At 42.2% G+C, this 26,162-nt stretch overlaps 2 protein-coding genes and 39 non-coding genes across 41 annotated transcripts; all 41 read left to right on the forward strand.

Annotated features, from left to right (window-relative positions):
- The first annotated feature begins 40 nt into the window (after nucleotides 1–40).
- Nucleotides 41–121, forward strand: TRNAL-AAG. The gene has a single exon. It is a non-coding gene; the product is annotated as a tRNA-Leu (tRNA).
- A 132-nt stretch (nucleotides 122–253) lies between these two features.
- On the forward strand, nucleotides 254–334 carry TRNAL-AAG. The gene has a single exon. It is a non-coding gene; the product is annotated as a tRNA-Leu (tRNA).
- A 154-nt stretch (nucleotides 335–488) lies between these two features.
- On the forward strand, nucleotides 489–569 carry TRNAL-AAG. Its single transcript has one exon. It is a non-coding gene; the product is annotated as a tRNA-Leu (tRNA).
- A 132-nt stretch (nucleotides 570–701) lies between these two features.
- On the forward strand, nucleotides 702–782 carry TRNAL-AAG. The gene has a single exon. It is a non-coding gene; the product is annotated as a tRNA-Leu (tRNA).
- A 366-nt stretch (nucleotides 783–1,148) lies between these two features.
- On the forward strand, nucleotides 1,149–1,229 carry TRNAL-AAG. Its single transcript has one exon. It is a non-coding gene; the product is annotated as a tRNA-Leu (tRNA).
- Nucleotides 1,230–1,383: 154 nt separating this feature from the next.
- TRNAL-AAG lies at nucleotides 1,384–1,464 on the forward strand. Its single transcript has one exon. It is a non-coding gene; the product is annotated as a tRNA-Leu (tRNA).
- Nucleotides 1,465–1,612: 148 nt separating this feature from the next.
- Nucleotides 1,613–1,693, forward strand: TRNAL-AAG. The gene has a single exon. It is a non-coding gene; the product is annotated as a tRNA-Leu (tRNA).
- Nucleotides 1,694–3,510: 1,817 nt separating this feature from the next.
- Nucleotides 3,511–3,591, forward strand: TRNAL-AAG. The gene has a single exon. It is a non-coding gene; the product is annotated as a tRNA-Leu (tRNA).
- Nucleotides 3,592–3,745: 154 nt separating this feature from the next.
- On the forward strand, nucleotides 3,746–3,826 carry TRNAL-AAG. The gene has a single exon. It is a non-coding gene; the product is annotated as a tRNA-Leu (tRNA).
- A 154-nt stretch (nucleotides 3,827–3,980) lies between these two features.
- Nucleotides 3,981–4,061, forward strand: TRNAL-AAG. Its single transcript has one exon. It is a non-coding gene; the product is annotated as a tRNA-Leu (tRNA).
- A 132-nt stretch (nucleotides 4,062–4,193) lies between these two features.
- Nucleotides 4,194–4,274, forward strand: TRNAL-AAG. Its single transcript has one exon. It is a non-coding gene; the product is annotated as a tRNA-Leu (tRNA).
- A 154-nt stretch (nucleotides 4,275–4,428) lies between these two features.
- On the forward strand, nucleotides 4,429–4,509 carry TRNAL-AAG. The gene has a single exon. It is a non-coding gene; the product is annotated as a tRNA-Leu (tRNA).
- A 506-nt stretch (nucleotides 4,510–5,015) lies between these two features.
- TRNAL-AAG lies at nucleotides 5,016–5,096 on the forward strand. The gene has a single exon. It is a non-coding gene; the product is annotated as a tRNA-Leu (tRNA).
- A 131-nt stretch (nucleotides 5,097–5,227) lies between these two features.
- On the forward strand, nucleotides 5,228–5,308 carry TRNAL-AAG. Its single transcript has one exon. It is a non-coding gene; the product is annotated as a tRNA-Leu (tRNA).
- A 132-nt stretch (nucleotides 5,309–5,440) lies between these two features.
- Nucleotides 5,441–5,521, forward strand: TRNAL-AAG. The gene has a single exon. It is a non-coding gene; the product is annotated as a tRNA-Leu (tRNA).
- Nucleotides 5,522–5,908: 387 nt separating this feature from the next.
- TRNAL-AAG lies at nucleotides 5,909–5,989 on the forward strand. Its single transcript has one exon. It is a non-coding gene; the product is annotated as a tRNA-Leu (tRNA).
- Nucleotides 5,990–6,143: 154 nt separating this feature from the next.
- TRNAL-AAG lies at nucleotides 6,144–6,224 on the forward strand. The gene has a single exon. It is a non-coding gene; the product is annotated as a tRNA-Leu (tRNA).
- A 148-nt stretch (nucleotides 6,225–6,372) lies between these two features.
- Nucleotides 6,373–6,453, forward strand: TRNAL-AAG. The gene has a single exon. It is a non-coding gene; the product is annotated as a tRNA-Leu (tRNA).
- A 698-nt stretch (nucleotides 6,454–7,151) lies between these two features.
- Nucleotides 7,152–7,232, forward strand: TRNAL-AAG. The gene has a single exon. It is a non-coding gene; the product is annotated as a tRNA-Leu (tRNA).
- Nucleotides 7,233–7,384: 152 nt separating this feature from the next.
- On the forward strand, nucleotides 7,385–7,465 carry TRNAL-AAG. Its single transcript has one exon. It is a non-coding gene; the product is annotated as a tRNA-Leu (tRNA).
- Nucleotides 7,466–7,597: 132 nt separating this feature from the next.
- TRNAL-AAG lies at nucleotides 7,598–7,678 on the forward strand. Its single transcript has one exon. It is a non-coding gene; the product is annotated as a tRNA-Leu (tRNA).
- Nucleotides 7,679–8,296: 618 nt separating this feature from the next.
- On the forward strand, nucleotides 8,297–8,377 carry TRNAL-AAG. The gene has a single exon. It is a non-coding gene; the product is annotated as a tRNA-Leu (tRNA).
- A 368-nt stretch (nucleotides 8,378–8,745) lies between these two features.
- Nucleotides 8,746–8,826, forward strand: TRNAL-AAG. The gene has a single exon. It is a non-coding gene; the product is annotated as a tRNA-Leu (tRNA).
- A 385-nt stretch (nucleotides 8,827–9,211) lies between these two features.
- On the forward strand, nucleotides 9,212–9,292 carry TRNAL-AAG. Its single transcript has one exon. It is a non-coding gene; the product is annotated as a tRNA-Leu (tRNA).
- Nucleotides 9,293–9,446: 154 nt separating this feature from the next.
- Nucleotides 9,447–9,527, forward strand: TRNAL-AAG. Its single transcript has one exon. It is a non-coding gene; the product is annotated as a tRNA-Leu (tRNA).
- A 154-nt stretch (nucleotides 9,528–9,681) lies between these two features.
- Nucleotides 9,682–9,762, forward strand: TRNAL-AAG. The gene has a single exon. It is a non-coding gene; the product is annotated as a tRNA-Leu (tRNA).
- A 155-nt stretch (nucleotides 9,763–9,917) lies between these two features.
- On the forward strand, nucleotides 9,918–9,998 carry TRNAL-AAG. Its single transcript has one exon. It is a non-coding gene; the product is annotated as a tRNA-Leu (tRNA).
- A 154-nt stretch (nucleotides 9,999–10,152) lies between these two features.
- TRNAL-AAG lies at nucleotides 10,153–10,233 on the forward strand. Its single transcript has one exon. It is a non-coding gene; the product is annotated as a tRNA-Leu (tRNA).
- A 152-nt stretch (nucleotides 10,234–10,385) lies between these two features.
- Nucleotides 10,386–10,466, forward strand: TRNAL-AAG. The gene has a single exon. It is a non-coding gene; the product is annotated as a tRNA-Leu (tRNA).
- A 149-nt stretch (nucleotides 10,467–10,615) lies between these two features.
- Nucleotides 10,616–10,696, forward strand: TRNAL-AAG. Its single transcript has one exon. It is a non-coding gene; the product is annotated as a tRNA-Leu (tRNA).
- Nucleotides 10,697–10,845: 149 nt separating this feature from the next.
- Nucleotides 10,846–10,926, forward strand: TRNAL-AAG. The gene has a single exon. It is a non-coding gene; the product is annotated as a tRNA-Leu (tRNA).
- A 149-nt stretch (nucleotides 10,927–11,075) lies between these two features.
- TRNAL-AAG lies at nucleotides 11,076–11,156 on the forward strand. The gene has a single exon. It is a non-coding gene; the product is annotated as a tRNA-Leu (tRNA).
- A 149-nt stretch (nucleotides 11,157–11,305) lies between these two features.
- Nucleotides 11,306–11,386, forward strand: TRNAL-AAG. The gene has a single exon. It is a non-coding gene; the product is annotated as a tRNA-Leu (tRNA).
- Nucleotides 11,387–11,535: 149 nt separating this feature from the next.
- Nucleotides 11,536–11,616, forward strand: TRNAL-AAG. Its single transcript has one exon. It is a non-coding gene; the product is annotated as a tRNA-Leu (tRNA).
- Nucleotides 11,617–11,770: 154 nt separating this feature from the next.
- Nucleotides 11,771–11,851, forward strand: TRNAL-AAG. The gene has a single exon. It is a non-coding gene; the product is annotated as a tRNA-Leu (tRNA).
- Nucleotides 11,852–12,484: 633 nt separating this feature from the next.
- On the forward strand, nucleotides 12,485–12,565 carry TRNAL-AAG. Its single transcript has one exon. It is a non-coding gene; the product is annotated as a tRNA-Leu (tRNA).
- A 1,430-nt stretch (nucleotides 12,566–13,995) lies between these two features.
- TRNAL-AAG lies at nucleotides 13,996–14,076 on the forward strand. Its single transcript has one exon. It is a non-coding gene; the product is annotated as a tRNA-Leu (tRNA).
- Nucleotides 14,077–15,438: 1,362 nt separating this feature from the next.
- On the forward strand, nucleotides 15,439–15,519 carry TRNAI-AAU. Its single transcript has one exon. It is a non-coding gene; the product is annotated as a tRNA-Ile (tRNA).
- A 1,078-nt stretch (nucleotides 15,520–16,597) lies between these two features.
- On the forward strand, nucleotides 16,598–18,290 carry LOC111460011. The gene is made up of 4 exons (XM_023103089.1): nucleotides 16,598–16,916; nucleotides 16,992–17,144; nucleotides 17,215–17,285; nucleotides 18,093–18,290. The coding sequence occupies exons 1-4, from the start codon at nucleotides 16,598–16,600 to the stop codon at nucleotides 18,288–18,290; spliced, it is 741 nt and encodes a 246-aa protein (XP_022958857.1).
- Nucleotides 18,291–20,850: 2,560 nt separating this feature from the next.
- Nucleotides 20,851–20,950, forward strand: TRNAL-AAG. The gene is given in 2 exon segments: nucleotides 20,851–20,889; nucleotides 20,909–20,950. It is a non-coding gene; the product is annotated as a tRNA-Leu (tRNA).
- Nucleotides 20,951–22,511: 1,561 nt separating this feature from the next.
- On the forward strand, nucleotides 22,512–25,598 carry LOC111460013. Its single transcript, XM_023103090.1, has 5 exons — nucleotides 22,512–22,875; nucleotides 22,974–23,129; nucleotides 23,216–23,286; nucleotides 25,009–25,141; nucleotides 25,561–25,598. The coding sequence occupies exons 1-5, from the start codon at nucleotides 22,512–22,514 to the stop codon at nucleotides 25,596–25,598; spliced, it is 762 nt and encodes a 253-aa protein (XP_022958858.1).
- The last annotated feature ends 564 nt before the right edge of the window (nucleotides 25,599–26,162 follow it).

The raw sequence follows: 26,162 nt of genomic DNA on the forward strand, positions 1-26,162 counted from the left end.
TTACTCCAGATTTACTCCCTACCTTGATGAAGGGTCACATGTTGAGATGGCCGAGTTGGTCTAAGGCGCCAGATTAAGGTTCTGGTTCGAAAGGGTGTGGGTTCAAATCCCACTCTCAACAATGTATTTTGTTTTTCATTTTCCAAAGATGTACAATTGGTGTGTTGAGCATCAATGGGACGTGCTCGACCCTCGTTTGGTTCTCTATGACACTTGCTCCAGATTTGCTCCATACCTTGATGAAGGATCACATGTTGAGATGGCCGAGTTGGTCTAAGGCGCCAGATTAAGGTTCTGGTCCGAAAGGGCGTGGGTTCAAATCCCACTCTCAACAATGTATTTTGTTTTTCATTTTCCAAAGATGTACAATTGGTGTGTTGAGCATGAATGGGACGTGCATAAGAAACATAGCGGAGGCCCTCGACCCTCGTTTGGTTCTCTATGACACTTACTCCAGATTTACTCCCTACCTTGATGAAGGGTCACATGTTGAGATGGCCGAGTTGGTCTAAGGCGCCAGATTAAGGTTCTGGTTCGAAAGGGTGTGGGTTCAAATCCCACTCTCAACAATGTATTTTGTTTTTCATTTTCCAAAGATGTACAATTGGTGTGTTGAGCATGAATGGGACGTGCTCGACCCTCGTTTGGTTCTCTATGACACTTGCTCCAGATTTGCTCCATATCTTGATGAAGGATCACATGTTGAGATGGCCGAGTTGGTCTAAAGCGCCAGATTAAGGTTCTGGTCCGAAAGGGTGTGGGTTCAAATCCCACTCTCAACAATGTATTTTGTTTTTCATTTTCCAAAGATGTACAATTAATGTGTTGAGCATGAATGGGACGTGCTCGACCCTCGTTTGGTTCTCTATGACACTTGCTCCAGATTTGCTCCCTACCTTGATGAAGGATCACATGTTGAGATGGCCGAGTTGGTCTAAGGCGCCAGATTAAGGTTTTGGTCCGAAAGGGCGTGAGTTCAAATCCCACTCTCATCAATGTATTTTGTTTTTCATTTTCCAAAGATGTACAATTAATGTGTTGAGCATGAATGGGACGTGCATAAGAAACATAGCGGAGGCCTCGACCCTCGTTTGGTTCTCTATGACACTTGCTCCAGATTTGCTCCCTACCTTGATGAAGGATCACATGTTGAGATGGCCGAGTTGGTCTAAGGCGCCAGATTAAGGTTCTGGTCCGAAAGGGCGTGGGTTCAAATCCCACTCTCAACAATGTATTTTGTTTTTCATTTTCCAAAGATGTACAATTGGTGTGTTGAGCATGAATGGGACGTGCATAAGAAACATAGCGGAGGCCCTCGACCCTCGTTTGGTTCTCTATGACACTTGCTCCAGATTTGCTCCCTACCTTGATGAAGGATCACATGTTGAGATGGCCGAGTTGGTCTAAGGCGCCAGATTAAGGTTCTGGTCCGAAAGGGCGTGGGTTCAAATCCCACTCTCAACAATGTATTTTGTTTTTCATTTTCCAAAGATGTACAATTGGTGTGTTGAGCATGAATGGGACGTGCAAAACATAGCGGAGTACCTACCCTCGTTTGGTTCTCTATGACACTTTCTCCACATTTGCTTCCTACGTTGATGAAGGATCACATGTTGAGATGGCCGTGTTGGTCTAAGGCGCTAGATTAAGGTTCTGGTCCGAAAGGGCGTGGGTTCAAATCCCACTCTTAACAATGTATTTTGTTTTTCATTTTCCAAAGATGTACAATTGGTGTGTTGAGCATGAATGGGACGTGCATAAGAAACATAGCTGGGAGGCTCTCGACCCTCGTTTGGTTCTCTATGACACCTGCTCCAGATTTACTCCCTACGTTGATGAAGGATCACATTTTGAGATGCCCGAGTTGGTCTAAGACGCCAGATTAAGGTTCTGGTCCGTAAGGGCGTGGGTTTAAATCCCACTCGCAACATAGTTTAGATTTTCATTTTCCAAAGATGTACAATTGGTGTGTTGAGCATGAATGGGACGTGCTCGACCCTCGTTTGGTTCTCTATGACACTTGCTCCAGATTTGCTCCATATCTTGATGAAGGATCACATGTTGAGATGCCCGAGTTGGTCTAAGGCCTTAGATTAAGGTTCTGGTTCGGAAGGGCGTGGGTTCAAATCCCACTCTCAACAATGTATTTTTTTTTTCATTTTCCAAAGATGTACAATTGGTGTGTTGAGCATGAATGGGACGTGCATAAGAAACATAGCGGAGGCCCTCGACCCTCGTTTGGTTCTCTGACACCTGCTCCAGATTTACTCCCTACGTTGATGAAGGATCACATTTTACGATGCCCGAGTTGGTCTAAGGCGCCAGATTAAGGTTCTGGTCCGTAAGGGCGTGGGTTTAAATCCCACTCGCAACATAGTTTAGATTTTCATTTTCCAAAGATGTACAATTGGTGTGTTGAGCATGAATGGGACGTGCATAAGAAACATAGCGGAGGCCCTCGACCCTCGTTTGGTTCTCTATGACACCTGCTCCAGATTTACTCCCTACGTTGATGAAGGATCACATTTTGAGATGCCCGAGTTGGTCTAAGGCGCCAGATTAAGGTTCTGGTCCGTAAGGGCGTGGGTTTAAATCCCACTCGCAACATAGTTTAGATTTTCATTTTCCAAAGATGTACAATTGGTGTGTTGAGCATGAATGGGACGTGCATAAGAAACATAGCGGAGGCCCTCGACCCTCGTTTGGTTCTCTATGACACTTGCTCCAGATTTGCTCCCTACCTTGATGAAGGATCACATGTTGAGATGGCCGAGTTGGTCTAAGGCGCCAGATTAAGGTTTTGGTCCGAAAGGGCGTGAGTTCAAATCCCACTCTCATCAATGTATTTTGTTTTTCATTTTCCAAAGATGTACAATTAATGTGTTGAGCATGAATGGGACGTGCATAAGAAACATAGCGGAGGCCCTCGACCCTCGTTTGGTTCTCTATGACACTTGCTCCAGATTTGCTCCCTACCTTGATGAAGGATCACATGTTGAGATGGCCGAGTTGGTCTAAAGCGCCAGATTAAGGTTCTAGTTCGAAAGGGCGTGGGTTCAAATCCTACTCTCAACAATGTATTTATTTTTTCATTTTCCAAAGATGTACAATTGGTGCACAATGTATTTATTTTTTCATTTTCCAAAGATGTACAATTGGTGTGTTGAGCATGAATGGGACGTGCATAAGAAACATAGCGGAGGCCCTCGACCCTCGTTTGGTTCTGTATGACACCAGCTCCAGATTTGCTCCTTACGTTGATGAAGAATCACATGTTGAGATGCCCGAGTTGGTCTAAAGCGCCAGATTAAGGTTCTGGTTCGAAAGGGCGTGGGTTCAAATCCCACTCTTAAAAATGTTATTTTTTTTTTCATTTTCCAAAGATGTACAATTGGTGTGTTGAGCATGAATGCGACGTGCATAAGAAACATAGCGGAGGCCCTCGACCCTCGTTTGGTTCTCTATGACACTTGCTCTAGATTTGCTCCCTACCTTGATGAAGGATCACATGTTGAGATGGCCGAGTTGGTCTAAAGCGCCAGATTAAGGTTCTGGTCCGAAAGGGTGTGGGTTCAAATCCCACTCTCAACAATGTATTTTGTTTTTCATTTTCCAAAGATGTACAATTGATGTGTTGAGCATGAATGGGACGTGCATAAGAAACATAGCGGAGGCCCTCGACCCTCGTTTGGTTCTCTATGACACTTGCTCCAGATTTGCTCCCTACCTTGATGAAGGATCACATGTTGAGATGGCCGAGTTGGTCTAAGGCGCCAGATTAAGGTTCTGGTCCGAAAGGGTGTGGGTTCAAATCCCACTCTCAACAATGTATTTTGTTTTTCATTTTCCAAAGATGTACAATTAATGTGTTGAGCATGAATGGGACGTGCATAAGAAACATAGCGGAGGCCCTCGACCCTCGTTTGGTTCTCTATGACACTTGCTCCAGATTTACTCCCTACCTTGATGAAGGGTCACATGTTGAGATGGCCGAGTTGGTCTAAGGCGCCAGATTAAGGTTCTGGTCCGAAAGGGCGTGGGTTCAAATCCCACTCTCAACAATGTATTTTGTTTTTCATTTTCCAAAGATGTACAATTGGTGTGTTGAGCATGAATGGGACGTGCTCGACCCTCGTTTGGTTCTCTATGACACTTGCTCCAGATTTGCTCCCTACCTTGATGAAGGATCACATGTTGAGATGACCGAGTTGGTCTAAGGCGCCAGATTAAGGTTTTGGTCCGTAAGGGCGTGGGTTCAAATCCCACTCTCAACAATGTTATTTTTTTTTCATTTTCCAAAGATGTACAATTGGTGTGTTGAGCATGAATGGGACGTGCATAAGAAACATAGCGGAGTACCTCGACCCTCGTTTGGTTCTCTATGACACTTGCTCCACATTTGCTCCCTACGTTGATGAATGATCACATGTTGAGATGGCCGAGTTGGTCTAAGGCGCTAGATTAAGGTTCTGGTCCGAAAGGGTGTGGGTTCAAATCCCACTCTTAACAATGTATTTTGTTTTTCATTTTCCAAAGATGTACAATTGGTGTGTTGAGCATGAATGGGACGTGCATAAGAAACATAGCTGGGAGGCTCTCGACCCTCGTTTGGTTCTCTATGACACCTGCTCCAGATTTACTCCCTACGTTGATGAAGGATCACATTTTGAGATGCCCGAGTTGCTATGACACCTGCTCCAGATTTACTCCCTACGTTGATGAAGGATCACATTTTGAGATGCCCGAGTTGGTCTAAGACCTGCTCCAGATTTACTCCCTACGTTGATGAAGGATCACATTTTGAGATGCCCGAGTTGGTCTAAGGCGCCAGATTAAGGTTCGACCCTCGTTTGGTTCTCTATGACACTTGCTCCAGATTTGCTCCCTACCTTGATGAAGGATCACATGTTGAGATGACCGAGTTGGTCTAAGGCGCCAGATTAAGGTTCGACCCTCGTTTGGTTCTCTATGACACTTGCTCCAGATTTGCTCCCTACCTTGATGAAGGATCACATGTTGAGATGACCGAGTTGGTCTAAGGCGCCAGATTAAGGTTCTGGTCCGTAAGGGCGTGGGTTCAAATCCCACTCTCAACAATGTTATTTTTTTTTCATTTTCCAAAGATGTCAATTGGTGTGTTGAGCATGAATGGGACGTGCTCGACACTCGTTTGGTTTTCTATGACACTTGCTCCAGATTTGCTCCATACCTTGATGAAGGATCACATGTTGAGATGGCCGAGTTGGTCTAAGGCGCCAGATTAAGGTTCTGGTCCGAAAGGGCGTGAGTTCAAATCCCACTCTCAACAATGTATTTTGTTTTTCATTTTCCAAAGATGTACAATTGGTGTGTTGAGCATGAATGGGACGTGCTCGACCCTCGTTTGGTTCTCTATGACACCTGCTCAAGATTTGCTACCTACGTTGATGAAGGATCACACGTTGAGATGCCCGAGTTGGTCTAAGGCGCCAGATTAAGGTTTTGGTCCGAAAGGGCGTGGGTTCAAATCCCACTCTCAACAATGTATTTTGTTTTTCATTTTCCAAAGATGTACAATTGGTGTGTTGAGCATCAATGGGACGTGCATAAGAAACATAGCGGAGGTCCTCGACCCTCGTTTGGTTCTCTGACACCTGCTCAAGATTTGCTCCCTACGTTGATGAAGGATCACATGTTGAGATGGCCGAGTTGGTCTAAGGCGCTAGATTAAGGTTCTGGTTCGAAAGGGCGTGGGTTCAAATCTCACTCTCAAAAATGTTATTTTTTTTTCATTTTCCAAAGATGTACAATTGGTGTGTTGAGCATGAATGGGACGTGCATAAGAAACATAGCGGAGGCCCTCGACCCTCGTTTGGTTCTCTATGACACTTGCTCCAGATTTGCTCCCTACCTTGATGAAGGATCACATGTTGAGATGGCCGAGTTGGTCTAAAGCGCCAGATTAAGGTTCTGGTCCGAAAGGGTGTGGGTTCAAATCCCACTTTCAACAATGTATTTTGTTTTTCATTTTCCAAAGATGTACAATTAATGTGTTGAGCATGAATGGGACGTGCATAAGAAACATAGCGGAGGCCCTCGACCCTCGTTTGGTTCTCTATGACACTTGCTCCAGATTTGCTCCCTACCTTGATGAAGGATCACATGTTGAGATGGCCGAGTTGGTCTAAGGCGCCAGATTAAGGTTCTGGTCCGAAAGGGCGTGGGTTCAAATCCCACTCTCAACAATGTATTTTGTTTTTCATTTTCCAAAGATGTACAATTGGTGTGTTGAGCATGAATGGGACGTGCAAAACATAGCGGAGTACCTACCCTCGTTTGGTTCTCTATGACACTTTCTCCACATTTGCTTCCTACGTTGATGAAGGATCACATGTTGAGATGGCCGTGTTGGTCTAAGGCGCTAGATTAAGGTTCTGGTCCGAAAGGGCGTGGGTTCAAATCCCACTCTTAACAATGTATTTTGTTTTTCATTTTCCAAAGATGTACAATTGGTGTGTTGAGAATCAATGGGACGTGCATAAGAAACATAGCTGGGAGGCTCTCGACCCTCGTTTGGTTCTCTATGACACCTACTCTAGATTTACTCCCTACGTTGATGAAGGATCACATTTTGAGATGCATGAATGGGACGTGCATAAGAAACATAGCTGGGAGGCTCTCGACCCTCGTTTGGTTCTCTATGACACCTGCTCCAGATTTACTCCCTACGTTGATGAAGGATCACATTTTGAGATGCCCGAGTTGGTCTAAGACGCCAGATTAAGGTTCTGGTCCGTAAGGGCGTGGGTTTAAATCCCACTCGCAACATAGTTTAGATTTTCATTTTCCAAAGATGTACAATTGGTGTGTTGAGCATGAATGGGACGTGCTCGACCCTCGTTTGGTTCTCTATGACACTTGCTCCAGATTTGCTCCCTACCTTGATGAAGGATCACATGTTGAGATGACCGAGTTGGTCTAAGGCGCCAGATTAAGGTACTGGTCCGTAAGGGCGTGGGTTCAAATCCCACTCTCAATAATGTTATTTTTTTTTTCATTTTCCAAAGATGTACAATTGGTGTGTTGAGCATGAATGGGACGTGCTCGACCCTCGTTTGGTTCTCTATGACACTTGCTCCAGATTTGCTCCATACCTTGATGAAGGATCACATGTTGAGATGGCCGAGTTGGTCTAAGGCGCCAGATTAAGGTTCTGGTCCAAAAGGGCGTGAGTTCAAATCCCACTCTCAACAATGTATTTTGTTTTTCATTTTCCAAAGATGTACAATTGGTGTGTTGAGCATGAATGGGACATGCATAAGAAACATAGCGGAGGTCCTCGACCCTCGTTTGGTTCTCTGACACCTGCTCGAGATTTGCTCCCTACGTTGATGAAGGATCACATGTTGAGATGGCCGAGTTGGTCTAAGGCGCTAGATTAAGGTTCTGGTCCGAAAGGGCGTGGGTTCAAATCCCACTCTCAACAATGTATTTTGTTTTTCATTTTCCAAAGATGTACAATTGGTGTGTTGAGCATGAATGGGACGTGCTCGACCCTCGTTTGGTTCTCTATGACACTTGCTCCAGATTTGCTCCATACCTTGATGAAGGATCACATGTTGAGATGGCCGAGTTGGTCTAAGGCGCCAGATTAAGGTTCTGGTCCAAAAGGGCGTGAGTTCAAATCCCACTCTCAACAATGTATTTTGTTTTTCATTTTCCAAAGATGTACAATTGGTGTGTTGAGCATGAATGGGACATGCATAAGAAACATAGCGGAGTCCCGACCCTCGTTTGGTTCTCTATGACACCTGCTCAAGATTTGCTACCTACGTTGATGAAGGATCACACGTTGAGATGCCCGAGTTGGTCTAAGGCGCCAGATTAAGGTTTTGGTCCGAAAGGGCGTGGGTTCAAATCCCACTCTCAAAAATGTATTTTGTTTTTCATTTTCCTAAGATGTACAATTGGTGTGTTGAGCATGAATGGGACGTGCATAAGAAACATAGCGGAGGTCCTCGACCCTCGTTTGGTTCTCTGACACCTGCTCGAGATTTGCTCCCTACGTTGATGAAGGATCACATGTTGAGATGCCCGAGTTGGTCTAAGGCGCTAGATTAAGGTTCTGGTCCGAAAGGGCGTGGGTTCAAATCCCACTCTCAAAAATGTTATTTTTTTTTCATTTTCCAAAGATGTACAATTGGTGTGTTGAGCATGAATGGGACGTGCATAAGAAACATAGCGGAGGCCCTCGACCCTCGTTTGGTTCTCTGACACCTGCTCCAGATTTGCTCCCTACGTTGATGAAGGATCACATGTTGAGATGGCCGAGTTGGTCTAAGGCGCTAGATTAAGGTTTTGGTCCGAAAGGGCGTGGGTTCAAATCCCACTCTCAACAATGTATTTTGTTTTTCATTTTCCAAAGATGTACAATTGGTGTGTTGAGCATGAATGGGACGTGCATAAGAAACATAGCGGAGGCCCTCGACCCTCGTTTGGTTCTCTATGACCCTTGCTCCAGATTTGCTCCCTACCTTGATGAAGGATCACATGTTGAGATGATCGAGTTGGTCTAAGGCGCCAGATTAAGGTACTGGTCCGTAAGGGCGTGGGTTCAAATCCCACTCTCAATAATGTTATTTTTTTTTTCATTTTCCAAAGATGTACAATTGGTGTGTTGAGCATGAATGGGACGTGCTCGACCCTCGTTTGGTTCTCTATGACACTTGCTCCAGATTTGCTCCATACCTTGATGAAGGATCACATGTTGAGATGGCCGAGTTGGTCTAAGGCGCCAGATTAAGGTTCTGGTCCAAAAGGGCGTGAGTTCAAATCCCACTCTCAACAATGTATTTTGTTTTTCATTTTCCAAAGATGTACAATTGGTGTGTTGAGCATGAATGGGACATGCATAAGAAACATAGCGGAGTCCCGACCCTCGTTTGGTTCTCTATGACACCTGCTCCAGATTTGCTCCCTACGTTGATGAAGGATCACACGTTGAGATGCCCGAGTTGGTCTAAGGCGCCAGATTAAGGTTTTGGTCCGAAAGGGCGTGGGTTCAAATCCCACTCTCAAAAATGTATTTTGTTTTTCATTTTCCTAAGATGTACAATTGGTGTGGTGAGCATGAATGGGACGTGCATAAGAAACATAGCGGAGGTCCTCGACCCTCGTTTGGTTCTCTGACACCTGCTCGAGATTTGCTCCCTACGTTGATGAAGGATCACATGTTGAGATGGCCGAGTTGGTCTAAGGCGCTAGATTAAGGTTCTGGTCCGAAAGGGCGTGGGTTCAAATCCCACTCTCAACAATGTATTTTGTTTTTCATTTTCCAAAGATGTACAATTGGTGTGTTGAGCATGAATGGGACGTGCATAAGAAACATAGCGGAGGCCCTCGACCCTCGTTTGGTTCTCTATGACACCTGCTCCAGATTTGCTCCCTACGTTGATGAAGGATCACATGTTGAGATGGCCGAGTTGGTCTAAGGCGCTAGATTAAGGTTTTGGTCCGAAAGAGCGTGGGTTCAAATCCCACTCTCAACAATGTATTTTGTTTTTCATTTTCCAAAGATGTACAATTGGTGTGTTGAGCATGAATGGGACGTGCATAAGAAACATAGCGGAGGCCCTCGACCCTCGTTTGGTTCTCTATGACACTTGCTCCAGATTTGCTCCCTACCTTGATGAAGGATCACATGTTGAGATGGCCGAGTTGGTCTAAGGCGCCAGATTAAGGTTCTGGTCCGAAAGGGCGTGGGTTCAAATCCCACTCTCAACAATGTATTTTTTTTTTTCATTTTCCAAAGATGTACAATTGGTGTGTTGAGCATGAATGGGACGTGCATAAGAAACATAGCGGAGGCCCTCGACCCTCGTTTGGTTCTCTATGACACTTGCTCCAGATTTGCTCCCTACCTTGATGAAGGATCACATGTTGAGATGGCCGAGTTGGTCTAAGGCGCTAGATTAAGGTTCTGGTCTGAAAGGGCGTGGGTTCAAATCCCACTCTCAACAATGTATTTTGTTTTTCATTTTCCAAAGATGTACAATTGGTGTGTTGAGCATGAATGGGACGTGCATAAGAAACATAGCGGAGGCCCTCGACCCTCGTTTGGTTCTCTATGACACTTGCTCCAGATTTGCTCCCTACCTTGATGAAGGATCACATGTTGAGATGGCCGAGTTGGTCTAAGGCGTTAGATTAAGGTTCTGGTTCGGAAGGGCGTGGGTTCAAATCCCACTCTCAACAATGTATTTTTTTTTTCATTTTCAAAAGATGTACAATTGGTGTGTTGAGCATGAATGGGACGTGCATAAGAAACATAGCGGAGGCCCTCGACCCTCGTTTGGTTCTCTGACACCTGCTCCAGATTTGCTCCCTACGTTGATGAACGATCACATGTTGAGATGGCCGAGTTGGTCTAAGGCGCTAGATTAAGGTTCTGGTCCGAAAGGGCGTGGGTTCAAATCCCACTCTCAACAATGTATTTTGTTTTTCATTTTCCAAACATGTACAATTGGTGTGTTGAGCATGAATGGGACGTGCATAAGAAACCGAGTCCCTCGACCCTCGTTTGGTTCTCTATGACACCTGCTCAAGATTTGCTCCCTACCTTGATGAAGGATCACATGTTGAGATGGCCGAGTTGGTCTAAGGCGCCAGATTAAGGTTCTGGTCCGAAAGGGCGTGGGTTCAAATCCCACTCTCAACAATGTATTTTGTTTTTCATTTTCCAAACATGTACAATTGGTGTGTTGAGCATGAATGGGACGTGCATAAGAAACCGAGTCCCTCGACCCTCGTTTGGTTCTCTATGACACTTGCTCTAGATTTGCTCCCTACCTTGATGAAGGATCACATGTTGAGATGGCCGAGTTGGTCTAAGGCGCTAGATTAAGGTTCTGGTCCGAAAGGGCGTGGGTTCAAATCCCCCTCTCAACAATGTATTTTGTTTTTCATTTTCCTAAGATGTACAATTGGTGTGTTGAGCATGAATGGGACGTGCATAAGAAACCGAGTCCCTCGACCCTCGTTTGGTTCTCTATGACACTTGCTCTAGATTTGCTCCCTACCTTGATGAAGGATCACATGTTGAGATGGCCGAGTTGGTCTAAGGCGCTAGATTAAGGTTCTGGTCCGAAAGGGCGTGGGTTCAAATCCCCCTCTCAACAATGTATTTTGTTTTTCATTTTCCTAAGATGTACAATTGGTGTGTTGAGCATGAATGGGACGTGCATAAGAAACCGAGTCCCTCGACCCTCGTTTGGTTCTCTATGACACTTGCTCCAGATTTGCTCCCTACCTTGATGAAGGATCACATGTTGAGATGGCCGAGTTGGTCTAAGGCGCCAGATTAAGGTTCTGGTCCGAAAGGGCGTGGGTTCAAATCCCACTCTCAACAATGTATTTTGTTTTTCATTTTCCAAACATGTACAATTGGTGTGTTGAGCATGAATGGGACGTGCATAAGAAACCGAGTCCCTCGACCCTCGTTTGGTTCTCTATGACACTTGCTCTAGATTTGCTCCCTACCTTGATGAAGGATCACATGTTGAGATGGCTGAGTTGGTCTAAGGCGCCAGATTAAGGTTCTGGTCTGAAAGGGTGTGGGTTCAAATCCCACTCTCAACAATGTATTTTGTTTTTCATTTTCCAAAGATGTACAATCGGTGTGTTGAGCATGAATGGGACGTGCATAAGAAACATTGCGGAGGCCCTCGACCCTCGTTTGGTTCTCTATGACACCTGCTCCAGATTTGCTCCATACGTTGATGAAAAATCACATGTTGAGATGCCCGAGTTGGTCTAAGGCGCCAGATTAAGGTTCTGGTCTGAAAGGGCGTGGGTTCAAATCCCACTCTCAACAATGTTTTTTGTCTTTCATTCCCCAAAGACCTAGTATAGGTGTGTTTTTTGTATTTTAAACGAGCACGAATAGGACGTGCAACGGAGGCTCTCGACCCTAGTTTGGTTCTCTATGACACCTGCTCCAAATTTGCTCCCTACGTTGATGAACAATCACATGTTGAGATGGCCGAGTTGGTCTAAGGTGCTAGATTAAGGTTCTGGTCTAAAAGGGCATGGGTTCCAATCCCACTCTCAACAATGTTTTTTGTCTTTCATTCCCCAAAGACCTAGTATAGGTGTGTTTTTTGTATTTTAAACGAGCACGAATAGGACGTGCAACGGAGGCTCTCGACCCTAGTTTGGTTCTCTATTACACCTTCTCCAGATTTGCTCCCGACCTTGATTAGGGATCATATGTTGAGATGTCTGAGTTGGTCTAAGGCGCCAGATTAAGGTTCTGGTCTGAAAGGGCGTGGGTTCAAATCCCACTCTCAATAATGTTATTTTGTTTTTCATTTTCCAAAGATGTACAATTGGTGTGTTGAGCATGAATGGGACGTGCATAAGAAACATAGCGGAGGCCCTCGACCCTCGTTTGGTTCTCTATGACACCTGCTCCAGATTTGCTCCCTACGTTGATGAAGGATCACATGTTGAGATGCCCGAGTTGGTCTAAGGTGCCAGATTAAGGTTCTGGTCCGTAAGGGCGTGGGTTCAAATCCCACTCTCAAGAATGTTATTTTGTTTTTCATTTTCCAAAGATGTACAATTGGTGTGTTGAGCATGAATGGGACGTGCATAAGAAACATAGCGGAGTCCCTCGACCCTCGTTTGATTCTCTATGACACCTGCTCTAGATTTGCTCCCTACGTTGATAAAGTATCACATGTTGAGATGGCCGAGTTGGTCTAAAGCGCCAGATTAAGGTTTTGGTTCGAAAGGGCGTGGGTTCAAATCTCACTCTCAACAATGTATATTTTGTTTTTCATTTTCCAAAGATGTACAATTGGTGTGTTGAGCACGAATGGGACCTGCATAAGAAACATAGCGGGGGGGCTCTTGACCCTCGGTTCTCTATGACACCTGCTCCAGATTTGCTCCCTTATGACACCGGCTCTAGATTTGCTACCTACCTTGATGAAGGATTACATGTTAAGATGGCCGAGTTGGTTTAATGCGCCAGATTAAGGTTCTGTTTCGAAAGGGCATGGGTTCAAATCCCACTCTCAACAATGTATTTTGTCTTTCATTTTCCGAAGATGTACAATTGGTGTGTTGAGCATGAATGGGACGTGCATAAGAAACATAGCGGGGAGGCTCTCGACCCTCGTCTGGTTCTCTATGACACCTGCTCCAGATTTGCTCCCTACCTTGATGAAGGATCACATGTTGAGATGGCCGAGTTGGCCTAAGCCGCCAGATTAAGGTTTTGGTCCGAAAGGGCGTGGGTTCAAATCCCACTCTCAACAATGTATTTGGTCCGAAATGGCGTGGCCGAGTTGGTTCAAGGCGCCAGATTAAGGTTCTGGTCTGGCCTCGACCCTCCTTTGGTTCTCTATGACACCTGCTCCAGATTTTCTCCCTACGTTGATGAAGCGGCCTCGACCCTCTTTTGGTTCTCTATGACACCTGCTCCAGATTTGCTCCCTACGTTGATGAAGGGTAACGAGTTGGTCTAAGGCGCCAGATTAAAGTTCTGGTTCGAAAGGGCGTGGGTTCAAATCCCACTCTCAACAATGATGTATATTTTGTCTTTCATTTTCCAAAGGTGTACAATGGGTGTGTTGAGCACGAATGGGATCTGCATAAGAAACATAGCGGGGAGGCTCTTTACCCTCGGTTCTCTATGACACCTACTCCAGATTTGCTCCCTTATGACACCTGCTCCAGATTTGCTCCCTACCTTGATGAAGGATTACATGTTGAGATGGCCGAGTTGGTTTAAGGCGCTAGATTAAGGTTCTGTTCCGAAATGGCGTGGGTTCAAATCCTACTCTCAACAATGTATTTTGTCTTTCATTTTCCAAAGAAGTACAATTGGTGTGTTGAGCATGAATGGGACGTGCATAAGAAACGAAACATAGCGGGGAGGCTCTCGACCCTCGTTTGGTTCTCTATGACACCTGCTCCAGATTTGCTGCCTACCTTGATGAAGGATCACATGTTGAGATGGCCGAGTTGGTCTAAGGCGCCAGATTAAGGTTTTGGTCCGAAAGGGCGTGGGTTCAAATCCCACTCTCAACAATGTTTGTTATCACTTTCATCATTGTATGAATGAACATGGAAGATCTGGCTCCCTTATTGGGCGGTTTTAAAATGTCAAAAGTAGGGGCATTTTTGTCATATACCATTAATTGTCAACCTCTCGCACCTAGTTTTGTTCTGTATGTTACCTTCTTCAAATCTGCTCTCATTCTTGATTAGAATTTACATGTAGAGATGGCCGAGTTGGTCTAGGGTGCCAGATTAATGTTCTGGTTCGACGAGGTGTGGGCTCAAATCTCACCCTCAACAATATTGTCAACACTTTCATCATTATGTGACCGAATGAATGAACATGGAAGATCTGGCTCATGGCGGTTTTAAAATGTCAACAATAGGGGCATTTTCGTCATATACCATTAATTTTCAAACCTAGTTTTGCTCTCTATGTTACCTTCTTCAGCTCACATCCTTGATTAGAATTTACATGTTGAGATGGTCGAGTTGGTCTAAGGCGTCAGATTAAGGTTCTAGTCTGAAAGGGTGTGGGTTCAAATCCCACTCTCAACAATGTTTGTCATCGCTTCATCGCTTTCATTATTGTATGACCCATAACAGAGGTCGAATGAATGAACATAGAAGATCTCGCTCTCCCTCATTGGGTGGTTTTAAAATGTCAAAAGTAGGGGCATTTTCGTCATATACCATTAATTGTCAAACCTAGTTTTGCTCTCTATGTTACTTTTTTCAGATCTGCTCTCATCCTTGATTAGAATTTACATATTGAGATGGTTGAGTTGGTCTAAGGTGCCAGATTAAGGTTTTGGTCCGAAAGGGCGTGGGTTCAAATCCCACTCTCAACAATGTTGTCATCACTTTCACTTTCATTATTGTATGATGTATAACACATTGTCGGAGGAAGAAAGTAAAGACTCCCATAAGATAGATCGATTGGATGAACATGGAAGATTTGGCTCTCTCATTTGGGTTGTTTTAAAATGTCAAAAGTAGGGGCATTTTCATCATATACCATTAATTGTCACCCTTTCGAACCTAATTTTGCTCTCTATGTTACCTTCTTCAGATCTGCTCTCATCCTTGATTAGAATTTACATGTTGAGATGCCTTGGTCTAAGGCGCTAGATTAAGGTTCTAGTCCGAAAGGGCATGGGTTCAAATTCCACTCTCAAAATAATGTTTTCATCACTTTCATCATTGTGGGAGGAAGAAAGTAAAGACGCCCATAACAAAGGTCGAATGGAAGATCTATCATTGGGTACTTTTAAAATGTCAAAAGTAGGGGCATTTTCGTCATATACCATTAATTGTCAATCTCTCGAACCTAGTTTTGCTCTCTATGTTACCTTCTTCAGATCTGCTCTCACCCTTGAATAGAATTTACATGTTGAGATGGCCGAGTTGGTCTAAGGCGCCAGATTAATGTTTTGGTCCAAAAAGGCGTGGGTTCAAATCTCACTCTTAACAACGTTGTCATCACTTTCATTGTTGTATGACCCATAACAGAGGTTGAATGAACATGGAAGATCTTTCTTTCCCTCATTGAACCTTGTTTTGCAGATCTGCTTTAATTCTTGATTAGAATTTGCATGTTGAGATGGTCGAGTTGGTCTAAGGGGCCAGATTAAAGTTCTTGTTTGAAAGGGTGTGGGTTCAAATCCCACTTTCGTAAAGACGCCTGAAAGGGTGTGTGTTTAAATTCCACTCTCAACAATGCTTTCATCCTTGATTAGCATTTACATGTTGAGATGTCCGAGTTGGTCTAAGGCGCCAGATTAAGGTTCTGGTCCGAAAAAGCGTAGGTTCAAATCCTACTGTCATCACTTTCATCATTATTGACGAAGAAAGCAAAGACAGCCATAATAGAGGTTGAATGGGGTGAACATGGAAGCGTGTTGGGTGGCTCTCTCTCATTCATTCGGTCATGTTAAAATGTCAAAAGTAGTGGCATTTTCGTTACCATACTACTTGAATTAATTGTCAACCCCTCAAACCTAGTTTGCTCTCATCCTTGATTAACTTACATGTTGAGATGGATGGCCTAGGTCTAAGGCGCCATATTGAGGTTTTGGTCCGCATAGGTGACACACAGGTTGGCTGGACCCCTTAATTGTTAGACCCTTAATTATGAAAAGGACGCTAGACCCCTTGATTGTTAGACCCTTAATTTGGGAGACGAATGTGCAAGCAAGGACACTAGACCCCTTGATTGTTAGACTCTTAATTTGTGAGATGAATGTGCCAACGAATGTGCCAGCAAGGACGCTAGACCCCTTGATTGTTAGACGCTTAATTTGTGAGACGAATGTGCCAGCAAAGACGCTAGACCCTTTGATTATTAGACTCTTAATTTGTGAGATGAATGTGTCAGCAAGGACGCTAGACCCCTTAATTTGTGAGATACCATAAGTCACGATCAATTCACAATTTCCACCGACTCCTCGGACAACTTCTAAATTGTTGCATTAAAGCTTGAATGAAATAGTATAGTTGATTCATTCATGAGGGCAAGAGCTCTTTAGCCAATTCAATTAACAATAACGCCATGTTCTTGGTCAGGCTTCACCACTTCGATCCTCTTATGGAAGCAACCTCCATACTGGCTCAAATTTCTAATGAAGCTGACCTGAAATTCTCGTCGTCGAAGTTCTCCCTAATTACCTCGTACCCTTCCCATCGCTTCGTCGCAACATTTCAAATCTCGCACCGTTTCTTCGCCAACTATTTCGTCGATCGGAATCACAGTTCAAGGGTTTCCCTCCAATCCTTCTATAATGCCATGTACGCTGGTATAGTTTTTTCTTCAATGACCATTCATTTTCCAGAAACAACAAGCCGCATGGTCCTTCAATTTGAGTCTTCAAGTTAGTATATAACCAAAATCTTTGCCATTTCTTGATGAATCTTGGCTCCCACTTAATTGTTGATATCACTTTTAGATCATACGAGGATGCAAATGCATCGTGTGTTAAAATTATCACCTTCTCAAGAGGAGGAATTAGGCCAAATTCAACATGATCGATTTTTCTCTATCATTTCACAAGATTTTAGAGACATCATAACAGGATTACCCTCGTTCCCAAATAATTCAAGTAATCACCGATTCTTCTTTTGGGTTACATATTTACATGCAAGAACTAAAATCTTCTCTATTTACCTCAGTTTTCGTTAGTCTAACGAGTTCACGAGTCAAGTTTTGTTGGGCTTCAGAAGAAAGAATTCTTACAAAAGAGGTATGGTTTACGGATCTCCACAATCATATGATATTTGTTTACTTTGAGTCTGAGGTCTTTAGAGATCTCGAACAGCCTCCCATTAATCGAGGCTTGACTTCTTTCTTTGAAACCCTCGAACAAAATACTTTCTTTGTTCGACACATGAGTCACTTTTGACTACACTTTCGAGGCTAGAATTCTTACCAAAGAGATATTGTTCATAAGATAATATCACAAGATTTTTAGGAATCACTGATCTCTACAATGATATGATTTTATTCACGTTGAGTCTGAGGCCTATGAAGCCCTCGACAGCCTCCCCTTCATCAAGAGTATGAGGCCTATAGAGCCCTCGAATAGTCTCCCCTTCATCGAGAGTCTGAGGCCTATGGAGCCCTCGAATAGTCTCCCCTTCATCGAGAGTCTGAGGCCTATGGAGCCCTCAAGCAGCCTCCCCTTCATTGAAAGTCTGAGGCCTATGGAGCCCTCAAACAGCCTCCCCCTTAATCGAGGCTCGACTCCTTTCTCTCGAGCCCCCGAACAAATTACATCTTTTGTTTGACACATGAATCACTTTTGACATGGCTAAATTAAGGGCATGACTATGATACCATGTTAGGAATCACGGATCTCCACAATGGTATGATATTGTCCACTTTTAGCAATAGCTCTCGTGGCTTTATTTTGGGCTTCCCAAAAAGCCTCATATCAATGGAGATGTATTCCCTAACTCATGATCATTCCCTTAATTAGCCAACGTGGCACTCCATCCCAATCATCCTCAACAAATATAATTTAAATGAGTTCTTGATCGATGTTTTTCAGGGTGGACGATGCGTAATTGTAGGTTATGAAGGGCAAGCTGAAATTGTATTTCAAATCAATCTCAATCCCAAGTGGTTTTTCTTTAATTTGAGTTATGGAGCATATAGGATATGGTTTTACAAGACAATTGATTCTCGTTGTGTAATCTTTATCCCAGCCTTTGGATTGAATGCCCAATATGTGATCTACTTTTCCTAAATACTCATATCAAAGGATGAAGAATGATTTTCTCAATTATGAACAAAACTTACAAAAGTTCTTCGTAAGCAATGGCTCGTTCGACAATCGTTTTGTGGACTCAGTTTTGGCCGTTTTGAATTGTTTTTCAAGCCGTTTTAAGAGACTTGGTATTGAAATCGGGTGTAACGACTCGTTTTTTTAGAAATTCGAGCCAAAGATGGCTACTAATTGAGGCAACATTTTAAACACGACATGATAATTTGAATCAATTGGAAAAGGAGACGTTGGGGAACATGTTTCAAAACATTATATTAAAACATGAACAAGAAAATCATTGAGTTAGAAATCAAGACTTTAAGTTCAATGACATTAAGTTCTTTCTAGCCCTTTTAAGCTCATTGAGTTCTAAACCCTACCCACTCCTATTCCACAGGTGAGCCCCTCTCAGGGTATTCATCACATTTCCCAAAAGAGTTCAATTGGTGACGTTTTTTGTATTTTGAACGAGCACTAATGGGGCGTGCAGAAAAAGTTCTCTCTCCTTTTGGCCTCTTACTACTATACTTGCTAGAGGCTAACATTAAGTTCAAGTAGGGGCATTTTCGTAATTTATCATACTACTTAATTTAATTGTCAACCGACAAAATAACGGAGGCTCTCAACCCTAGTTTGGCTTTTTATGACACGTGCTCCAGATCTGCTCTCACCCTTGATTAGCAATAATATGTTGTATGTTGTGATGGTTGAGTCGGTCTAAGGTGCCAGATTAAGGTTTTGGTCTAAAAGGGCGTGGGTTTAAATCTCACTCTCAATAATGATGTTAGAATGGTCAAGTAGGGCATTTTTGTCATTTATCATAATATACTTAATTGAATTGTCAATCGACAATATATCAGAGGCTGATAAGATAAGGAATCAATACAAGGAGAATAAGATTCGGATTACCTTGTTGATCGAATATCTCAAGACAAGAACATTGTTTGAGATTTGAATCACTCCACAAGCAAGATCGATCATGTCTAGCTTGAATGATTCTTGTTGATCAAATATCTCAAGGCAAGAACACTTGCTTGAGATTCGAATCACTCCACAAGCAAGATTGATCATGTCGAGCTTGAATGATTTGAATGATTCTACATGCAATCTAAACTACATAGAATTGCAAAGAAACTTAGCCGAGATTGATCATGTCGAGTTTGAATGATTCTACATGCAATCTAAACTATATAGAATTGCAAAGAAACTTAGCCATCGGCTAAAAAAAAGCACAAATGCTTCTTTACTATATTTTCCAAGTCTACCTTACAAATACAACATACATGGCTTTATATAACCTCAAAATGAAATTATTGAAGGCATTCCAAAAGTTAGTAACATTCATATTTAATGACCATAATTAGCCATTATGTAAATGTAACCTAAAGTAAATAAAATGTCATAAAATACAATAACTCTAAATTACTCTAAATTGTAACCCACCCAAAATTTATAACCATCAAACTTCATTCCTCTTCAATGTGACACGAATTGCAACCTCTTTTGATAATTTTGACATCATTTTCTTCACATCTTCATTGAAGTATATTGTATGAATGATGTCTCTTGGTTCATATCAGAGGCTCTCTATGGCACGTGCTCCAGATCTGCTCTCAGCCTTGATTAGCAAATATATGTTGAGATGGTCGAGTTGGTCTAAGGTGCCAGATTAAGGTTCTGGTCCGAAAGGGATGGCCGAGTTGGTCTAAGGTAGCAAATATATGTTGAGATGGCCGAGTTGGTCTAAGGAGTTCTGGTCCGAAAGGGATGGCCGAGTTGGTCTAAGGTAGCAAATATATGTTGAGATGGCCGAGTTGGTCTAAGGAGTTCTGGTCCGAAAGGGATGGCCGAGTTGGTCTAAGGTAGCAAATATATGTTGAGATGGCCGAGTTGGTCTAAGGTGCCAGATTAAGGTTCTGGTCCGAAAGGGATGGCCGAGTTGGTCTAAGGTAGCAAATATATGTTGAGATGGCCGAGTTGGTCTAAGGAGTTCTGGTCCGAAAGGGATGGCCGAAGGTAGCAAATATATGTTGAGATGGCCGAGTTGGTCTAAGGAGTTCTGGTCCGAAAGGGATGGCCGAGTTGGTCTAAGGTAGCAAATATATGTTGAGATGGTCTAAGGAGTTCTGGTCCGAAAGGGATGGCCGAGTTGGTCTAAGGTAGCAAATATATGTTGAGATGGCCGAGTTGGTCTAAGGTGCCAGATTAAGGTTCTGGTCCGAAAGGGATGGCCGAGTTGGTCTAAGGTAGCAAATATATGTTGAGATGGCCGAGTTGGTCTAAGGAGTTCTGGTCCGAAAGGGATGGCCGAAGGTAGCAAATATATGTTGAGATGGCCGAGTTGGTCTAAGGAGTTCTGGTCCGAAAGGGATGGCCGAGTTGGTCTAAGGTAGCAAATATATGTTGAGATGGTCTAAGGAGTTCTGGTCCGAAAGGGATGGCCGAGTTGGTCTAAGGTAGCAAATATATGTTGAGATGGTCGAGTTGGTCTAAGACGCCAGATTAAGGTTCTGGTCCGAAAGGGCGGTTCTGGTTTGAAAATGTTGAGATGGCCGAGTTGGTCTAAGGCGCCAGATTAAGGTTCTGGTCCGAAAGGGCGGTTCTGGTCCAAAAGGGCGTGGGTTCAAATCCCACTCTCAACAATGACGTTAGAATGGTCAAGTAGGGCATATTTGTCATTTATCATAATATACTTAATTGAGATCTATACTTACTTGAATTGTCAATCGACAATATATCAAAGGCTCTCTATGGAACGTGCTCCAGATCTCAGCCTTGATTAGCAAATATATGTTGAAATGGTCGAGTTGGGCGCCAGATTAAGGTTTTGGTCCGAAAGAGTGCGGGTTCAAAATCTCACTCTCAACAATGATGTTAGAATGTCAAGTAGGGCATTTTTGTCATTTATCATAATATACTTTATTGAATTGTAAACCGACAAAATATCAGAGGCTCTCTATGGCACGTGCTCCTGCCCTCTTTGATTAGTTATATGTTGATTAAGGTGTGGGTTCAAATCCCACTCTCTATGGCACGTGCTCCTGCCCTCCTTGATTAGTTATATGTTGATTAAGGTTCTGGTTCGAGAGGCTCTCTATGGCGCTTTTTATGGCACGTGCTCCTGCCCTCCTTGATTAGTTATATGTTGATTAAGGTTCTGGTTCGAAAGGGTGTGGGTTCAAATCCCACTCTCTCAACAATGATGTTTGAATGTTAAGTAGAGATTTTTCATCATTTATCCTAATATACTTAATTGAATTGTCAACCGATAAAATCGGAAGCTGAACTGCTCAACCTTGATTAGCAATTATATGTTGAGTCCTAAGTAGGGCCGGACAAAATAATTTGGCTCTCTATAGCCCGCCAGATTAAAGTTTTGGTCCGAAAGGGCCCACTCTTAACAATGTTTTCATCACATTTCCTAAAAGACTCTCTATAGCCCGCCAGATTAAAGTTTTGGTCTGAAAGAGCCCACTCTCAACAATGTTTTCATCACATTTCCTAAAAGAGTATAATTGGTGATGTTTTTGTCATAAATCACATTTAGAGTAACCCCATTTTAAGAAGGGCATGGGATACTTAGTAGTTGGGAAGCACATGAAGTTATATTGATGTTCGGTCGATGGATGTCATATTGTCCAATAAATAATGTTCTATCCATTAACCTTCCTAAATGATGTTCAGTCTAATAGATGTCATATTGTCCTAAAAAAATTTATCACATAACGTTTCAACCCAAGATATTGGTCATTCAATGTTGTGGCTATGCAAACTAACGAAGTCCAAAGAACATAAAAGCTAGTTCATCTCAAAGATGAGATACCCTATCTAGTAGATCCGTTAGAACTTGGTGAATAACTTTCAGAACCCGTTTAAGTTTGTGACAAGTAAAACACCCACTTGAAACATTGAAGTCTCCCCAAAAGCTTAGATAACCAAGAGAAAAGTTTGTGGTAATTTATTAGTAGTTGGATGTGATGATACTCTACAAGTAAGTTGCTTGTAGAGCACTGTACTCACCCGTTCTACATTTTTTTAGGTGTTTGATGACTACCGATCAAGGTGGAGAACATTCGAGACGTACGCGGTCACAAAGAAATTCGTCTCGGGTGTCAATCTTTTATTGGTTTAAAATTGTGAATAGATTTTAAAAAAATAGGATTCTTGATTTGCTTTAAAAGCCATTTGTTTGATTTTTGAAGAATGCTAAAATTGAAAGGCTTTGAACATTCTCACATTACCACCACCATGTTCTTGGTCAAGCTTGAGGATGTTACTCCTCTTTCAGACGCAGTCTTTCTGTTTAATCAATTGTCTCTTGAAGCCGACGTGAAATTCACTCATAACATGTTCTCATTAACCGTCTCGAACGCTTCGATTCGGTTCATCATAAAGCTCGATATTTGGGACGAGCTTTTCGCAGAATATTCAGTCGATCCGAATCAGTGTTGGAGAATTTCCCTCTCAACTTTCCAAAAATCTTTGTGGGATGGCGGAAGTTACTCTTCCATGACCTTCCTTATGCATGAAACTAGAAGCCGCATGGTGCTTGAGTTTCATAATTCAGGTAATATCTTGATATCATTCTTGTTTCATCTTGATATCATTCTGCATTGATCTTGATATCATTCTTGGTTGATCATGATATCAATCTTGGAATATCAGCTTCTCCCAATGCCCCAAGTTGGCATCGAGAATTGACATTGTTGCCTTCGGAAGAAGTGGATATTGGCGAAGTTGAAAGTGAAAAAAATTTCATAATTGAGGCAGAAGATTTCAGGCACATTATAAGAGAAGTATCTTCATTCCCAAATGATCCAAGTAATCAAACTCTTTGTTTTTGTTCATATTTACTTCAAAGAAAGTGGGTTTGTGGTTTAATTGATAAAGTTGTCTGTTTCTCACAGTTCGTGTTACTCTAACCCATTTACAAGTCAAGTTTTCTGTTGCATCCAAGGAAATTATTCTTACTAAACAGGTAATGACTGTTCATATTTCGTTCGGAGTTATTTTTGGGTAACTTTTTTCATTTCTCGAACGAACCCTTTTGGGATGTTCAGTAGAAAAACACTCTGAAGTGGTTTTGTTCTCGAGCCATTTTTTAGGTCATTTTCTATAGCGACTTTTTTCATTTCTCAAACGAACCTTTTTGAGACGTTCAGTAGAAAAACACATTGGAGTGTTCTCGGGCCATTTTTTGGGTCGTTTTCTATAGCGATTTTTTTCATTTTTGGAACGAGCTCTATTGGAACGTTCAAAAAAGTTTACTTGTCGTTTTTTATTTCTTACTATATTCATTAGAAAGGAAACTATTCTTACTAGAGACATCGCGAATGTTCAAATTCCGTTTTCTGAGTTATTTTTGGGTCAACTTTTTTCATTTCTCAAACGAACCCTTTTGGGACATTCAGTAGAAAAACACTTTGAAGTAGTTTTGTTCTCGGGTCATTTTCTATAGCGACTTTTCATTTCTGGAACGAGCTCTATTGGAACGTTCAAAAAAGTTCCCTTGTCGTTTTTGATTTTTTACTATATTCATTAGAAAGGAAACTATTCTTACTAGAGAGGTCACGAATGTTCAAATTCTGTTTCCCGAGTTATTTTTGGATCAACTTTTTTTATTTCTCAAAGGAACTCTATTGGGACGTTCAGTAGAAAAACACCTTGAAGTGGTTTTGTTCTCGGGCCATTTTTTAGGCCATTTTCTATAGCAACTTTTTTCATTTCTCAAACTAATCCTTTTGGGACGTTCAATAGAAAAACACATTGAAATGGTTTTGTTCTCGGGCCATTTTTTGGGTCGTTTTCTATAGCGATTTTTCATTTTCGGAACGAGCTCTATTGGAACGTTCAAAAAAGTGTTTTTTATTTCTTACTATATTCATTAGAAAGGAAACTATTCTTACTAGAGACGTCACGAGGTCAACTTTTTTCATTTCTTAAAGGAACCCTATTGGGACGTTCAATAGAAAAATACCTTGAAGTGGTTTTGTTCTCGGGTCATGTTCTATAGCAATTTTTTTCATTTCTCAAACGAACCCTATTGGGACATTCAGTAGAAAAACACCTTGAAGTGGTTTTGTTCTCGGGCCCTTTTTTGGGTCATTTTCTATAGCTATTTTTTTCATTTCTCGAACCAGCTCTATTGGAATGTTCAAAAAAGTTTCCTTGTCCTTTTTCATTTCTTGCTATATTCATTAGATATAATATCAACAAATGCATCCAAGGAAACTATTCTTACTAGAGAGGTAACAAATATTCAAATTTCATCCGGAGTTATTTTTTTATCAACTTTTTTCATTTCTCAAATAGAACCCTATTGGGACGTTCAATAGAAAAACACCTTGAAGTGGGTTTATTCTCGGGCCATTTTTTAGGTCATTTTCTATAACGATATTTTTCATTTCTGGAATGAGCACTATTAGAACGTTCAAAAAAATTTCTTTGTCGTTTTTGATTTCTTACTATATTCATTAGAAAGGAAACTATTCTTACTAGAGAGGTCATGAATGTTCAAATTCCATTTCCCGAATTACTTTTTGGTCAACTTTTTTTCATTTCTCAAATGAACCCTATTGAGACATTCAATAGAAAAACACCTTGAAATGGTTTTGTTCTCAGGCCATTTCTCGAAGGAGCTCTAGGAACGTTCAAAAAAAGTTGTTTAACAAGCTAATATGATTTTGTTGATGTTGTGCAGGCTCGAAAAATTCAAATTGCAGGGTATGAAGAAGGAGATACAGATCAATTCCGAATCAGTCTACATCCGATGATGTTTTTCCTTAGATTGTCATATCAATCGGAAACAGCATGGTTTTGTAAGACGATGGATGGTTCCCATACTATAATCTCTATACCAGCCTCTCACTTTAATCTTGAATATGTGGTCTATTTTCCCCATGATAGGGAAAATATAATATACACAAATGGAGTATCCTAGTCTATCATCAATCTTTTCTTTTTCTTATTTGCTACTTTTGTCATATATTCAACACTCGTTGATAAAGAAAAATTGAATGTAACTCAACGACATATTGAAGGTCGAGATAATATGGTTGGGGTGGTAGTGTCGAGGCACTACGAACATCTCTAAAACGACCCACGTAAACAATTGACATAACTCAACTAGTTATAATCATTAAGGTTTTGGGAACGAAGAGGTTTTTTTTTTTTAATTCTTGAATCAAATTCAACTTTCAATTCAATTATTTACGGTTATTCTCCACCACCACTGTTGGTTTTGATGCTGCAGGAGCAATCGTCATGGCTGCTGCAAGCGGGGACGATTGATTACTCTTCGGCTCCACCCTATTGACCTCCAAATCACCTTTTGTTATATTCTGTACATACAACCTCACATTCTCCAATATAATCGTTTTCCTCTTGGCCAACATAGACTCTCTCATTTTCTTCCCAATCAACCTTTCATCCTTCATAGAAATCCTAACCTCAGAATCCTCATGAGTGTTCCCATCGAAAATATACAGAATCTCGAGAAACCTATCAATCTTCTGCAGAGATTTACCTTTGGAATCTAGGCGCCGCACTAGCCTCTTCGCCAACCAAGTTGCCGCCGCCCTTCTCGCCAAAATTGGCTCCTTCACCTAATGTGGCGACTCTTCCGACTGCCCTTCTCGCCAAAATTGGCCCCTTCGCCCAATGTGGTGACTCTTCCGGCTTCAACATTGTCTTTGTCCCTTGCTCTAGGTTTCCCCCTTCTACTTCTTAGGTTAAGACATATTCTCGCCGAAGCCAAGGTAGTATCGTCGTTGAGCGATGATCCCTCTACAGCTTTTTATGGCCAAGAAAGTGTTTCTCTATACCTCCTCCGAACCAGGTTGTCGACATTTTCAC

Source organism: Cucurbita moschata, unplaced genomic scaffold (genome assembly GCF_002738365.1).
Source record: "Cucurbita moschata cultivar Rifu unplaced genomic scaffold, Cmos_1.0 Cmo_Scf00023, whole genome shotgun sequence".
Taxonomy (NCBI): Eukaryota; Viridiplantae; Streptophyta; class Magnoliopsida; order Cucurbitales; family Cucurbitaceae; genus Cucurbita; species Cucurbita moschata.